The sequence below is a fragment of the Helianthus annuus genome, chromosome 15 (genome assembly GCF_002127325.2).
Source record: "Helianthus annuus cultivar XRQ/B chromosome 15, HanXRQr2.0-SUNRISE, whole genome shotgun sequence".
Classification (NCBI taxonomy): Eukaryota; Viridiplantae; Streptophyta; class Magnoliopsida; order Asterales; family Asteraceae; genus Helianthus; species Helianthus annuus.
This window is the reverse complement of record NC_035447.2, coordinates 148,390,653-148,406,901: the sequence shown is the minus strand read 5'-3', so window position 1 is coordinate 148,406,901 and position 16,249 is coordinate 148,390,653. Positions and strand designations below refer to the sequence as shown.

Sequence of the window (16,249 nt, the reverse complement as noted above, 5' to 3'; positions counted from 1 at the left end):
ACGTGGTCTACAAAGAAGTTCTACAAAATCTATAGTCGTCGTAGAAATATCATTTTGGATAGAAGTATGTTTCATGTATGAAGGAATATGGTATAATCTTTTGAATATCCTATCAACATGTTTCTTTTATCTAATAATAATGGTTGTTATTTTAGTATATTGTTTTAACAAAAATTATAGTTGTTTAAAATTTGATAGCTTTAACAGTTATAAGACAATGAAAGGCAAATAAGAATAACATATATACAAAACACAAGGAATAACTAATGCAAGTAATACTTCCATTCATTAGTCATTAGGAACAATACATGTTTTTAATACATTGAAATCTTAGTGTTTCAACAACCAAAAAAACTTATCTGTACGTACACCCTTCGTACCACAGGGTCAAAACTACCGGTTTCAACTAGTACAAAAGACTTTTAAGTAAACCAACAACCACAAACCAAAAACATTGTTTCCATACATCATAACATTAACTGTAGCAGCCGTACAACCATTAGTTAAACAAGAAAATACCTTTACCCATGATGAACTTAAGGGTAAATTCTTCTCGAGGAACCATCTTTTTATCCTTCACAAACTTATTCATGTTTTTGTGTAAAACCGACCATCCGGAGACTCGATACCAACTCGAACATCCCAAACATTACCATCACCATCTACAATCTTTAAACTCCTATTCCTATCCAAGCCAATTTTTTTAGCAAGATCTTTTTTAATGCGCTGTAACAAACAAAAAATTATGTTAACAAAGATAATATTATAATATTGTTAATACATCCTAAAGTCCTGTTAGTACTTTTTGGATACAGAAACTTACAAAATGATTGTCCACACGGAAAACTACTGGAATAGTTTCGTCATTTGTGGTTACAGCGAGCATATTCGCTTCTGTGCCCTTAGTAACGCCATCCGCATCTTCAGCATCAGAAATACTGATAACCTCTTCTACGACTTCTTCCTTAACAGCAGCATATAATTCCGGCGGCAACACTAAATCAGCATTCTTGGAATAATTGAAAACGGACATATCAAAAGTATGAAGATCAATCATTTCAAACACAAGCATATGCTCATCAGTTATTGACAATTTCTTCTTAATCCGATCCCATCCAGTTGTTATGTAAAGCTGATTGTCAATAACATCCATTCGAACAAACACTTTATGCTTCCGAGGACCTCTAATAACAATTGGATAGTTTGGAATGGTATTGTCCATCTTGTGATGTACAAATAAACGATTGATATGCTTCAACGAAAAAAAAAATATTAGTAATATATATACTAACAATAAATAAATAACAAACCATAATCAATATAATGAATTCAGATTGTGAAGTAGATACCATAGCATCAGGTTTATCAAAATCACCATTGGGTCTGTAGTAAAAATAGTCAGATGGAGCAAATTCAATATTGTCATAGAAATAAAATATCCGGAAACTTGATAATGCTTCTTCATATTGAAATACCAGCCACGATTGTTAGTGCACTACGTCTATTGACTTCGTCTTGTATCATGTAATAGGATAGGATAGAATATCCAGTGCACGAGGTTCGAGAAACGAAAGTTGGTGGAATAGAATGTAGGTCCGCTTATATGGACATGGTCCATAAGAGCCAACCTGTTTAACACATAGGTCCGCTCATATGGTAGACCAGATAAGCGAACCAGCAACTAACTCATAGGTCCGCTCTTAAGGTGTTCCTATAAGCGAACCATCCACACTATAAATAGTGCTCTGGTTTAGTTCATTTGGTACGGTTCTGAAAATTGTAACGAAGTGCTGCCAGTTTGCTTTCAGGTTGTAAACTTTGTCAGATCAATAAAGGAAAGCATTATATTTAGTTTGAGCGTCTGATTCATTGATTCCGCCTTTGAATTAGATAAACAACTCTTCTGATAGACTCATTCAGGGTCAACAACGATCCAACAAGTGGTATCAGAGCTCAGGAGGAAGAGTTTAGCTCAAATTGGATCCGTTTTCTGTCTTCTACACCTTCTTTTTCAATTTGAACAAGTTTCCGCGGTTAAAATCGGATAAATTTTTCACAAAATGTGTATTAGTGGATAATAACAAACCCTTGAAACTTTCAGAATAAAATTCGAACTAAAAATGGACAAAATGGACAAAATAACCTTCGGTTCCAGGTTCGCCTTTTCGGACAAGAGATAGGTTCACTCATAAGGTCCGCTTTTGTGACATTTGGTTCACTCCAAACTACCTAGATTCGCTTTAGAGGTCCGCCTTTAGTGTCACAGTACAAGCTAGATCCGCTCGAACAAATCTTCAGGTTCGCTTATTTGAACGAGTAGATCCGCTCGAACAAATCTTCAGGTTCGCTTATTTGAACGAGTAGATCCGCTCGAATAGACATTTACCAGGTTCGCTTATCCTGACATAACCTGGTCCGCTCACTTGTCATCAAAGGTCCGCTTATCCATACCTTGATAGATTCGCTTATTTGGTTCAACCGGAGATCCGCTTATCTGTTCAATCAAGTTCGCTTATTCGGTCAAGTTGTTGGTCCGCTCATTTGTTCAAAAGAGTCTCGCTTATTTGTCAAGTCTGGGTTTTGCTCATACGTTCAATCTGATTTCGTCCAAGTGTCAAGATCATTTCACGACAATCGAGTATCAGTGTATTTCAAATTACTTGATATTGTTTTAACTGATTCAGTTTGTTTGTTTGCTTTCAGGTCATTGACTTTCAGGTGATTACAGATGTCAAACAATGGGGAAGAGTTCTACAACACATTCTACAACGCGTTCACTTCAGAATCGTCAGATAGAAGATCTGAGTTGAAAGAATATTCAAGAGAGATTTCGGAAAATTTGAAGTTCGAAAACATGTATGGAAGTCAACAGAAGCCACCAAAGTTGATGAAAATCGAAGACTATAATTGGTGGAAAAACAGATTTGAAGGCTGGGTTAAAGCATTCGCTCCTGAAAGCTGGTTAAAGCTGACAAATGGATACAGTGAACCAGTGAAAGAGGGAGGAGAGTTGATAGATCCAAAAGATTACACTGACATTGATATAAAAAGTGTTGTGGCTGAATCAAGAATGATAACGTGGATCAAACAGTCAGTGAGAGAGGATACCATTTCTTTACTTGAACAGGAGAAAACTTCAAAGAGTTTGTGGGAAGCGTTAGGGAAAAAGTGTGTTAGTAGTAATGAAATTGTTAAAAACAAAAAGAAATTGTTGCGTAAAGAGTTTGATATGTTCAATTGCATGAAAAATGAATCTGTTTGTAAGATGATCGAGAGATTTGGACATCTGAAAATGGAGCTAGCCAGATATGAAATCTCATATCCTGAAGAAGAGATGGTGGATAAATTGTTTGATGCATTGCCCAATGATCAAGATTGGCAATATTTTGCTCTTATGCTGAAGAATACGATCAAGCCTGGTGATTTAAAGGTTGATTTGCTGATTGAAAGGCTTGAAAGTCATGAGTTGGAGATCAAAAGATCGAAAGTTAACAGTCCAGCTTATCAGCAGAATGTGGAACTTTATTACAGAGGAAATATACCACAAGTTGGGTCTCCAAAAACAGCATTCTCTGCAGAAAGTTCAAGTTCAGTGAATAATGAAAGTCTTCACAGTGGTTCTTCTTCAAACACTTCTGACCAATCTGCTTCAAAGAAACTATTCCAGTGTAATATCGCAGTTGATTTGAAGAATGGACAGAATTTCAGCGAAGAATCGGCAAAACAACAGATGGTTTTCTTGGCATCTGTACTTGAATCGTATGAATGCCTCGTTGCAGGGAAGATTGGCAATACCAATTTGACGAAAGAAGATTATGATCAATTAGACCCTGAAGAGATGTAACTAATGGATATAAGATGGTGCATGGCCAATGCGGTTCGTCGAGCACAGCGGTTCATGGAGATCACGGGGAGAAAGTCGATTGGTGGTCCATCTACCAAACTGGGATTTGATAAATCTGAAGTGACATGCTTCAAATGCAAACAAAAAGGTCACTTCAAGCGCGAGTGCAAAAATACGTATGCTGCTGATGATTCTGAGAATCCTTTCAACGAAGATTATTACAAGAAAGCGATTTACCATCAGAACAAGTCTGAGCCACCAAGGTTGAAACAACAAGAAGAAAAATCAAGGGCTCTTGCAGTTATCTACGATGATGAAGGATATGATTGGAGCAAAGAAGTTTTACCTGAACAAGATGCTGTTGGGTATGCTTTTGTTGCTGATGCTGATCCTGACAGGTGGTGGAAAGCAGACTATGCAAGATGGGAAATTGGGAAATTAGATGAACCTTTCAAAGAAGCTCAAAGAGCCAAACGTTGGAATGAAGAGTTGGAATGTTACATGGATCCACGGGGTAATCCGGTTGTCGACCCTTCAAAAGTGGATTTCAAAGCTGTAACAAATCTGCTTCCAAGGCAAGCTACGTTCAACACACGAATATTATCTGATAAAGAGTATTTGCCTGACTTGGAGAAGAAGATAAGAGAGGTTTGTGAAGCAAGTCTACCGAAGGTGGTAGAGATGAAGAAGAGAAAAGAAGAAGAGTTGAAGAAAATGGTTGAAGAAGTAAAAGCTGTTGCAAAGACTACTGTTGAAGAGGAACAGAAATCTAAAGAGAAAAGAAATGCTGAAGAGAAAGAAGGAAAATAGGAGAAGGCAGTGGAAGATCAGAAAGCTGAGAAAGAAGATTTGGTGCTGAAAGAAAATGAGGTAAATGAATCTTCTGACTTATTGAATGTTGGTTTAATTGATGAAAAAGAAAACAAGTGCAGGAATTGCATAGAAATGTGCAAAGCCTGTACTGAAAAAGATGACATCATAAAAACAAAAGACAATGACATTGTTAAACTTGAAAATGTTTTCACAATAAAATGTAAAGAAATGATTGACAAAGAAGAAATTTTGAAATTTAAAGTTGAAAAGCTAACACTAAAATGTCAAGGTCTTGAAGAAGAAAATAAGGTTTTGAAAGAAAAGTGTATAGCAAAATGTGTTGATTGTGTTGAAAAAGAATCTAAATTTCAAGAGTTTCAAAAACAGTATGATTCTTTAAAGTGGTCGAGTCAGAGAGTACAAGAAGCTTATGATACTTTGAAGAGCCAAGTCAAAAGTTTTGATCAAAGATTGTCAGAAACTTTAGTCACTAAAGAAATGTATGAAAGAAAGGTTAAAGAAAAGCAAATTGAATTGAACAAATGTGTTGATGAAATTGCTAATCTTAAACAAGTCTTGGCTGAAAAGGAAAAGATTGTTACAAAACTTCAAAGTTATTATAACTCTTCGTACATTCTTGAACGTATTTTCAACATCACACCAGATGACAAAGATACTAATAATTGTAGAAAGGGTATTGGTTCAGAATTTCATCAGGTACCACCACCATTGAGAAACAATTATACTTTTTATGATGAGGAAAAGGTGGCAAAGGGTTTGAACATAGCTGACCAATTACCTGAAAGTATCGATGTGACTTACACCAAATCTGATGATGCTAATGATTCAGAGGTGGTGAGTAAGGTGGTTGATAGTGTTTTGAAAGATGAGTCTGCAAAAGGTAAGTCTGAATCACAGGATGAAGATGAAGGAAATCTTTATGATGGATATCTGAAAGACACAAAATCCGAGAAGAATTTGAATGATGATTCAAAGGGATTGGTTTATACCATGATTGGATCGGACAAATTATTCTTAGATGTTGTCTTCCCGATTCAGAATGTGATTTCAGAGAAAATTGACAAAGTTTTCAAGATGGTTGAAATTGAGAAATCTGAAATGTCAAAGTTTGCTGGTAAAGGTTACAAAGGTTCTTATAACAAACCAGGTTCTAAGAAGAAAAACATGAAGGTTGGTTTGGGTTATAAGAAGAAACAAAATCGAAACAAAACTAACATGCCAAATTTTCAGACAAAAATGAGTTTTGTTCAAGGAAAAAGTTTCACAGAGGAGGAAAAACTCAAAATTGGACAACAGTCTAATGCAGAGTTTGAGTTTATGAAAAAGAAACAACAACAGGCCAAGGATGTTTCAAAGAAAGTGTGTTTTAAGTGTGATCAAATTGGACATGTTGCACGAAAGTGTCCAAATCTAAAGCTTGTTGATGTTGAAAAACAGAAATCTGAGAGTGTGAAACCAAGGTCAACCAGATTTGATTCGAGACAAACTTGGAGGTATAATACAAACAAGTTTGCTTCAAATCAAAACTGGAAATCAAACCTAAACAAGTTCAAGTCAAGACAGACCTGGAATTCTCACACACCCGGATTGAGAACGACACAGAGTTGGAGAACATCTGTTGATATGACAAAACATCAAGAGTTTTGGAAACCAAATGTTGTTCAGAAACAAAAAATTGAAAAACAGAAAAATTTTTACAAACGAGGAACACCGACAGGTCAAACATGGTCTGTTAAGAAACATATCAATTCGGTAAAAGACGATAAAATTGAGATTAAAATTGATGATGTTTTTGAGAAAAATGAACGAAATTATCCAGTGTTACCCGGTAGAATTCATGTTCAATTACCTGAGTCTAAACAGGCTTGGGTTGCTTTGTTCAAATGATCAAATTGTTGTATGTGCAGGTGCTCAAGTTCAACAAAGACTGTCAGAATGCAAACAAGAGTACCCTGGTTTTGGTCAAACAGGGAGTTTATTTGTTGTTTTTGTGTAATGTGTGTATTGTTTGTTGTTAAGTTTGTTTGAATAAGTGTTGATGGACTACGCCGAAACCCTCACGGCTGAACAAACATGATTACTGTCACAGATTGAAAAACGGTTTTCTAACTGTCAAAATCAATGGGTTGTAAATCATGGGGGTAGTTGATAATAGATTTTCTGCAAATCAGAACACTTTAAGCAGAAAATGGATGGCGAGACAAAGCTATCAGTATCGGTTTGTCAAATTTCTTTAGTGGTTTTGCATTTTAGGGGGAGAAAAATTGTTAGAAAATACAAAAACATTAGCAAATTTGAAAAAAACCAAAAACATGATAAAATTCAAAAAGTTGAGTTTTGCGTAGAAAGAGGAAATGATAGTACATCAGTAGACAGTTACAGTATGCTAAAGAAATGTAATGATTAAATAGCGTTAAACAGTCTCACTGATGATATGCCGATAGGTTTTTATACACTTAGTAAACTTTTTCGGGATATAAACCTAAATTCAAACACTTGCTTATTTTGTGGGGAACACTACTTGGATATATAGGTAACCCCTGAAATCTCGTTTGAAAGGTCCCATATTCTGAGATACTAGGTCTTTATACTCAGTGATATCTGGGGTATTATTCCGGGACTTCTGCTGTATGGAAGTACTGACCTAGTCCCTGAATAATACTTTCTGCAAAATGCTTGAAACATAGCATCGCCCTCAGCAAGCTGATTAAACAATAAAATTGATAGTCGCTGCTGTTGTAATTAAAAGATCCTCTAAAGGGGACACACCAAAAGTCGAGCCGTCATCTCTCTGCTGAACGGAAGTTCTGACCTGAGCTCTCACGGCCCTCGCATCTAACCCCTTACAGATATCATTTGTGGTATACTCACCTGTAAGACTGAATATTTGGGAATCTGGATACGGGAGTATATTCAAGAGGTGGGACACATGAATGAGTTTAATTTCTTAAAACATCTAATTCGTATCCTGAATCAGTTGAAATTTGTATAAAAATTTAAGTGGATCAGTATATCGACAATCTAAGTGAATTGTTTAATCCTTAATGTGTAACTAAGCTCAATGGTACTTGTGACTTGTCAAAAACTGATATGATCCTCTGACGCATTCTCAAACAAAAATATTGTCTGTAAATATGTTTGTACATATTTCTTTACTGCTTTATATTTTCAGAAAATACAAAAAGATTTTGATTTCTGCTTTATTTTCGACAACCGATATCTGACATGCTGAGTTTCAAAATCTTATTAAGTTGATTATGTGTCTGAAAATAAAACAAGTTCATTAATTTGAAACTTGAATTAAAAACAAAAATTTTCAAAAACAGTTTGTGATATCTCCAAGGTCATTAACTTGAACTTGGATGATAAACTGTGAGGGAGTTGGATTCCTTATATTGCTAAATCTGTAATGATTGTTGAGAGGGGGAGTGATTTATAGAGTTGAATAGTGCCAGATTACGGTTTCTGGTTAGTGGTTGTGGTTTTAAAATGTTGTTACTTATCATTTGTATGAGTGATTGCAGGAAAAGTCCAGGCTTCGATCCCAAAAACAAAGACTGGGGGGGAGTCTGAAGACAAGCTGAAAGAGAGGATGAGCTTGTAGCTGGAAAGCTAGGTGTCGATCCCTAAAAGCACGGAAGCTTGACGAGAGGGGGAGCCTACTGACGATGAAGTTGTTGTTGATAGAGCCAGTGATGAGATTTTTGATGAGAGAGTTAAAGAGAGAAGCTGATTAAAGAAGAAAGATTGAAGAATACTTACATTGTTACAATCTGATTGAGATGGCAAGATGATCAAGACTGAAGAGGTGTCATAACAGAGAATGGTCACTGAAGACTTCGTCAATATCCGAGGGGGAGTCTGTTAGTGCACTACGTCTATTGACTTCGTCTTGTATCATCTAATAGGATAGGATAGAATATCCAGTGCACGAGGTTCGAGAAACGAAAGTTGGTGTAATAGAATGTAGGTCCGCTTATATGGACATGGTCCATAAGAGCGAACCTGTTTAACACATAGGTCCGCTCATATGGTAGACCAGATAAGCGAACCAGCAACTAACTCATAGGTCCGCTCTTAAGGTGTTCCTATAAGCGAACCATCCACACTATAAATAGTGCTCTGGTTTAGTTCATTTGGTACGGTTCTGAAAATTGTAACGAAGTGCTGCCAGTTTGCTTTCAGGTTGTAAACTTTGTCAGATCAATAAAGGAAAGCATTATATTTAGTTTGAGCGTCTGATTCATTGATTCCGCCTTTGAATTAGATAAACAACTCTTCTGATAGACTCATTCAAGGTCAACAACGATCCAACACGATCCAGATTGTAGTTTCAAAGTTTCAACCACAGAATACCACCCATTGTACAAATAACAGAAGTTTGCTAACTCATATACCTTGACTTCAAACACCTGTCCATTAGTTGTCCGCACTTTCACAAAGCCCACTGGATAGTTAAATTCTTTAACCCATTGTTTATATTTTTTTGGCAGAACCTATGTATAAATAAATTTTAATTAGAAATTGTCTAATATGATATTATAGAGAAAACTAAATTTTCCATAACCGAGATTAAAGTACTAACCAAAACTTTCCTTCGGTTATCGTCCATGTAACAAGCAAACCCATACATCCTTATAACTTTGAACTATCAAAGAAAATACTATGAATATCATTAATTAATAAAAGAATAAATAAACGAATAAAATGTTAAAAGGTTATTCTATAGATTGCAATTTAAAAAGAGTGTAACTAATAGACTAAAATATTAGATAATGTACAAATGTTTTCTACAAAATGATAACAATACAAACAAAGAATTGAAAACACAAATGTATCATCTAAACTACGATAGTGCTGATAACGGTTGAATATGAATGAACTCGAGATTAATTAACAATGGACAAGTTATATTAATGTTCAGCTAGCTTATTGATTGAATAATCAACCAAAACCCATGTTGCTAATCAAACCAATCTAGTGTTGCTAACCTATTTTCAACCTACTGACTCCAATATACTGTTCCTAAACCACACTCAATCTACTGTTCAATCCAATCAACTGGTCACTAATTCCCTGTTGCTAACTAATAATCTAATCTACTGTAATTGAGCTACAACTCAATCCCCTGCTGGCTGACCACTGATTATTGATCCGTCTCAAATGCAAATCACAACAAATACTTTCAACCGTATTTATAATAATTTGTTAAACCAGTTTGAGTAACATTTAATATGACCAACAAGATTGTGAAATACCAAAATTAATCAATAATTATTGTAACATAAGTAATCAAGATATTTCCTGTATACAACTAAGCAAACACCGAAAATATTATAACTCAAACTGTCGAACACTAAAATTATTTATCTAATCTTTTTCAATGTCAAGAAGATAAACTGAAACTATACAAAATCATAGTCTTTCAAAATTTTTATACGGTCAATCTTTATACAAAATCTTTATAAAAATAAAACAGATAAACTGAAACTATACTAAACATCATGTCGTCACTATTATTAGTCTAGAGTTGCGGTACCTTGGTATAGTTTACCAAATCTCATCCCATACATAATCTTGCAAAAACTTCACACAAAATCTAATAGACAGTCATTTTTAACATTGACCTAAATGAGATGAAATAAAATAATTTGACAGATGCTAAAACTATTAACTTCAATCAATCATCAATACAAAATTACATATGAAAATCAGAAGTATAACATATAGAACAAACAGCCAAGAACGGAACATAGAGGAATGACTGATCAAACATCAAACATACAATCGTGGTTTAATAAATTACCAGAAGAAAATATTTTAAAAGAAGAAACTGTTCGAAAGCCATATATATTACCTGTCTATGTCTATGATCTCGCAAAGACCTTGAAGAAACCCCTGTTTTCGTTTTCGCAATTTAGGTCAGGAAGATGTAAATGTTCAACGTTTCTTCTAGGGCTATAAACATTTCAAATAAGAATTCTAATGGGCTGCAATCCACAAGCCCATTTTGAAAGATAACTGGATCAAGCTCATTGATTGAATAATCTGAATTGTGTTATTATTTAATTTTAGGTTTACTGAATTGGATTATTTACATCCTAAATTGAATAGACTTTTTATTGAATTATACAATAACAATGGACCTTTACTGAATTTTACACTTGTGTCAAAAAAAATTAAGGTCATATATAAGAAGTAACTAAATGCAAATAATTTAAATGATATATTATAATCTGTTTGATAGTATTTGCTTTGGATCGTTATTAACCATACCCGTGTATTCACACGGGTGTTACAACTAGTACCCAATAGTTGAAAGTGATAAAATCCAATAACCCAATAAAATAATATATATTACAAAAAAGGAAAGGAAAAACGACCACCGGGAAACTGGCCAATAAGTTTAGTTCCACAAAATACAACTCTGAGAGAAGCTAATCACCATAGTAACCTATGCTTAGACATTATAACACCAAGGGTCTGTTTGGTATGTGGTAATGAAATGGACGAAGGAATTGGATGGACGAGGTAATGGAATGGACGAGGGAATGCAATGGATCATTACCATTCCATGTCTTGTTTGGTTACTATGTGTGAATGGAATGAATTATTATTGTATATTGTTCGGTAGGAAAGAAAACGGAGTAATAAAATCAGCGGTGAGTGGTGGTGATGGTCGGTGGTAGTGACTTTGGGTGGTTATAGGTGGCGGTGGTGGGTGTCGGCGGCGACGATGGGTGGTGGTGGTGGCGGCGAGTTGCGGTGCGGCGGCGGCAACGACGAGTGGTGGTGGCGGCGGCAAGGTGGCCGTTGGTGGTGGTTGGCAGCAGAGGTGGCGGTTGGTAGCGGCGGCGGTTGGTGGTGGCGGTGGTGGTGGCGTCGACGATGGTGGTGGGCGGCGGCGGCGAGTGGCGTTGGCGGTTGGTCGCAACTATGGGTGATAATGGTGGCGAGTGGGTGGCGGCGGCGTCGGTGGCTGTCGGGGTGAGGTGGTGGCGGGTGGCGGCGATGGCGTCAGTGGTAGGTGGTAATGGTGGTGGTGGTGGTGGGTTGTGGCGAAGGTGGTGGGTTGTGGTGTTGTTGATGAATGGTGCAAGAGGGGATGGAATGGAAAAAAAACATGGGGGGTGAAAGGAATGATTTTGAGGGAATGGAATGCCTTTTGGAATGGGTGATTCCATTCCATTGACCAACCAAACATCCTTTTCTTCATTCCCTCATAATCATTCATTCCATTCCACCTTTCATTCCTTCATACCAAACACTACCCAAATTTAAAAGGTAGAAACAAAACGTACCATTCCCCTAGCATTTTATCACCGTATAATCGTTGAAGGGGTGTGTGTTTGCATTCAAAAAACAGGATCATTGAGCGTTACCCGACCTAAACCATCGCATTGACTCATATTTTTTTATGTTCGGACATATGATATTGGAACATTCAAAAAAGTGAACCCCTTGAAATAAATTTCTGGATCCACCACTGAAAACTTCAAATACATCATTGTAATCATCAATCGTTGAAAGTCTAGCATATTTTTATTACGCTATGAACTACATTCGGCAGGGTTATAAAAGCTTCCACCAAAGTCTATCGAACTCATATGAAACTCATTTCTAACCTTTCATCATCCCAAACTTAAACAACATAGCATATCCCTTGAATTTGAAAACATGAAAATATGTTCAACTTAATAAGTGCAATATTCTTAACTCCAGCGTATGTAAATCAAATCAACGAATTCTTCCTATTGCATTTTCCGCTATCCGTAAATGAAGTCATTCTTATTGATCGATCGATCACTCTTAATAATCCCATTATGATACTCGATATTACCACTCGAATATATATTTTCCTTTACTTGATTATCTAGATGTCAATGTAGGCTAACTCACTTGATGAGACACTTGTCTCTCAGGAGGGATGTTCCAGTTTTAAACTTGGACAAATAACTAAGTAGGTTATAATAATTGGTACGAAACTTGACATTCTAGATCCATAATGGACGGTATACTAAGTTTTCTTTTCTTTTTTTTTTTAACGGTAAATTGAATTATTGATGAGCCACTAAAGTATCATCGTGTCACCAGCGGAATCACTCGATCATATTAATCCCCACTAGGCAATAACTCAGGAGGAAACCCAACAAATCTAGGAGAACCCTCCTTGTGGGAACCGAACTCAGGACCTAATAGTTCCTAAAACTTATCCCAATCCAAAGATGTCACTAGCCTATAATGCCATGGTAATTTCATAAACATGCTATATTTCCAATCAATTCTTTTTATAATAAAAAAATTCAAAGGAGAAAACCATATATATACTCAATTTATCAAAATTTAGAATAAAATAAAATTATTTATCATATATATACTCAATTTATCAAAATTTAGAATAAAATAAAATTATTTATTAATTAAAATTAAATACATGGATATACAAATATGTATACAGTAGTTATATTTTTTTACAAGGAGGTAAATGATCAGTTAATAAAGTAAACTTAATCAACACAAAATTGATACATTTCATCCATGGTAGGCAGCTCTAAAAGCAACTTATCAAGGTCTCTAAACGACATCCCTTTATTCAACATCGGTGAACTCATATCACCAGCACCAGCACCACCACCTCCATCATTCCTACCACCCAGCGACAACTTACCGTTTAGAGATAAGGCGGGGTTGGGTGAATCTTTTCCCGTGAGATGTTGCACCACCGATTTAAAGTTTGTGGCATCAGTCTCAATATACTCGGTGTTGATGATCACAACCTTTACAGGGTCTCCTCTTCTTGATCGTGACATAGTTTCTATCGATCGGTCGATCTCCGGATTGAACCAAGTTAGAATGAAAGAAACGTACTCTAATAAGATGGTGCAAAATATGGTCGAAATAAGCCTTTATTGGTACAAAATGATGATAGGTATGAATATATAGTTATGTTTGTTGGTTGGTTTATATAGGAATACGTCGAGGAACACCTTTTGGAAGGTGGGGTAGGGGTCGAGGACTCGAGGTTCTTAGTAAAAAGTTAATTTCCAATTTTCACCTTTTAATTACAACTTTTTACATTTTTGGTCCTTTATTCTAAATTGGCCTTAACGAGCTGAGCTCGGATATGGGTGATCACAAGACAACCAAGCTTAGCGTGTTTAATTTGTAAGAGCCCGAACTTGAATTGGGCACGTTAATTTGAGCTCTATGAACACGAGCCGAGCTCGAATATGGGTGTTCACAAAAAGACTGAGGTTAGCTTGTTTAATTTAAAAGATCTCAAACTTGAGTTCAGCTTGTTAGGTTGAGTTCTATGAACACGAGCCAAGCTCGAGGGTATGGGTGCTCACAAGATAACCGAGCTTAGCTCGTTTAATTTAAAAGAGCTTGAATTTGAGTTTGGCTGCTTAGTTTAAGTTCTATCTCTAAAATTGATCAATATCTGTTTGTTGATATTTTTTCAACCTGGAGCTTGACTCGAGATCAATCGTAAATATTATTTATGATATAATTGGTTATTTGATTTATATATACCATTTATTTCATATCATATAGTTATAGTTTTATATATAACATAATATATATTGTTTACTTTTAATTAAGTAATCATAATGTTATATATAATAAACTTTTTTTATTATGTATAAATTTTCATATATAAATTTATAATTAGTATACTTTTCTTGATAATGGTTTTTTTAAATTCATGAGGCTAGTCATGCTCGGACTAATTTTCGTAGGAGTTTTTGCTTGAGTTCATTTAAACTTTGCTCGATTCAAGCTTTTAATAATCGAGTCGCGGGTAGCTCCCAGATGACTTGTCTCCTATGCAGTGCTTGTTATATGCCTCATTCATTTCAACTTTCATTAGATATAAAATTCAGAAACTGAATATAATAAAAAAAATGTCAACATATATATTCGTTTAGTATAAAATAAAAAGATGAAGTTTGATCCAAAAATTACAAAAAGTTTTTGCAAAAGCCAAATCCTGAAACTGGGTATAATAAAAGGACTAAAGTTGAAAAGTGAGATAGGTTGGGAGAAGACGACCGTTGATGAAGAAAAACAAAGCAGTCTAGAAGGACCAAATAAAATAGCCATATAAGATATGGATCTAGTCAAGCCACGATATCAATCAAAACCATGGTCCTTTGAACCTTCCTTTGCATTTCACCATCGAACCTGCTTGCATTATTTGCCACAATTGTCATTCAAGTCTATCTAATTACTTAACGCGTATGACGACAAGACTTAATAGACTAAATACCATACGATTATGATAGATACATGAATAAAATGATTCTAAATGTGTATATGTTAAAAGATCTGACGAAAAACTTCTATTTCTTATTTTAGAAAGGTATAAATGTTAAAGGTTTTCTTTTTCTTTTTTTTTTTTTTCAATTTGTGTGTACAGTTGGATTTAAAAAATAATTATTGACTTAAGATACCAAAAAGTCTCTTTAGAATCAGCTACCCAGAGTAGTGTGAAACCAAGATTTCTTGGTATTTTCTTGTATTTTTTTATATAAAAAATATTAAATACATAATAATATTTTACTGCATGTGTAGACTCACAATGAGGACCGTCACCGTCCCTTCCAAGGATTTCATGAATAATCATTTGCTTGAGCCAACCCCATTCTAGAATAATGTATAGGGTGACTATTTAAAAGGCTTTTACATTTTGTTTTGATAGAAAGTGAAAATAAAAATAACAACTTAATATATTTATCAGAACGATGATCAACAGTGTATGTAGATTTGGACGAAAAACTCAAACATCTAAGTGTTATTTTACGGACAAAAAGTTAACCAACGGATTATCGATTTAAAGAACCAACTTAGCTAATAAGAAAAAGGACAATCTAAATATTTAATGTTTTCATTGGTCAATCACACATCTGTACTTGATCAATTGGTCAATATTGGCCAATCTATGTTAACAAGGATGATTCACAAAACATGAAACAACTATACTTGGTTAGTCTAGATCAATTACAACTACACTTGGTCAATTACAACGGTTCCGTACCATGACAACATACACCTCAAACCCTTAATTCAAGATTTTACATTTTTAAGATTTTACATTTCGTATTAAATTTACTAGTAACCAAGTTTTAATAGTGTTTTAGGTAAGTTACATTTTTCGTCCTTTATGTTTGTATCGGATTGCAGTAGATAACCTTTAACTTCAATAATTACAGTCACAATCATTTATTTGTAAAACTCATTACACACTACGTCCTTTAGCACTAACTAAGTTAATATTTTAAGTTAACTATGATCATGTGCAAGGCACATGAGGGTAATTTTGTAATTTTACCTATTTATTTAGCATTTATAAAATAAACAAGATAACATATAATATATTTATAACCAACATAGTCTCTCTCTCACACTCACTCACAAACACACTTTCTTCTTCTTTCTCTGTAAAACCCACCCACTGTACCTAAGCCTCATCACGACCACAACTTCGACCCCATTTCGCCACCACACCGACCACCACTTTGGTGACGGCTTAAATGCCATACTACCACCATTCCGGTAACCACCTAAACC

At 35.2% G+C, this 16,249-nt stretch overlaps 2 protein-coding genes across 2 annotated transcripts; both read right to left on the bottom strand.

Moving 5' to 3' along the window:
• Positions 1–442: 442 nt before the first annotated feature.
• On the bottom strand, positions 443–10,608 carry LOC118487142. The gene is made up of 5 exons (XM_035983694.1): positions 10,536–10,608; positions 9,264–9,326; positions 9,076–9,174; positions 824–1,252; positions 443–726 (listed from the first exon to the last, which is right to left on the bottom strand). Exons 2-5 carry the CDS (start codon positions 9,309–9,311, stop codon positions 589–591), a joined length of 714 nt encoding a protein of 237 aa, XP_035839587.1. The 5' UTR covers positions 9,312–9,326; positions 10,536–10,608; the 3' UTR covers positions 443–588.
• Positions 10,609–13,077: 2,469 nt separating this feature from the next.
• On the bottom strand, positions 13,078–13,602 carry LOC110910596 (VQ motif-containing protein 10). Its single transcript, XM_022155218.2, has one exon. It carries the CDS (start codon positions 13,486–13,488, stop codon positions 13,186–13,188), a length of 303 nt encoding a protein of 100 aa, XP_022010910.1. The 5' UTR covers positions 13,489–13,602; the 3' UTR covers positions 13,078–13,185.
• Positions 13,603–16,249: the final 2,647 nt, after the last annotated feature.

Coding starts and splice junctions, on each gene's coding strand:
- LOC110910596 (XM_022155218.2), bottom strand. CDS start 13,488: ATGTCACGATCAAGAAGAGGAGACCCTGTAAAGGTTGTGATCATCAAC.
- LOC118487142 (XM_035983694.1), bottom strand. CDS start 9,311: ATGTATGGGTTTGCTTGTTACATGGACGATAACCGAAGGAAAGTTTTG. Junction 1,253..9,075: donor GACAGGTGTTTGAAGTCAAG/GTATATGAGTTA, acceptor TTTTCGTTGAAG/CATATCAATCGTTTATTTGT. Junction 727..823: donor TCCGTGTGGACAATCATTTT/GTAAGTTTCTGT, acceptor TGTTTGTTACAG/CGCATTAAAAAAGATCTTGC.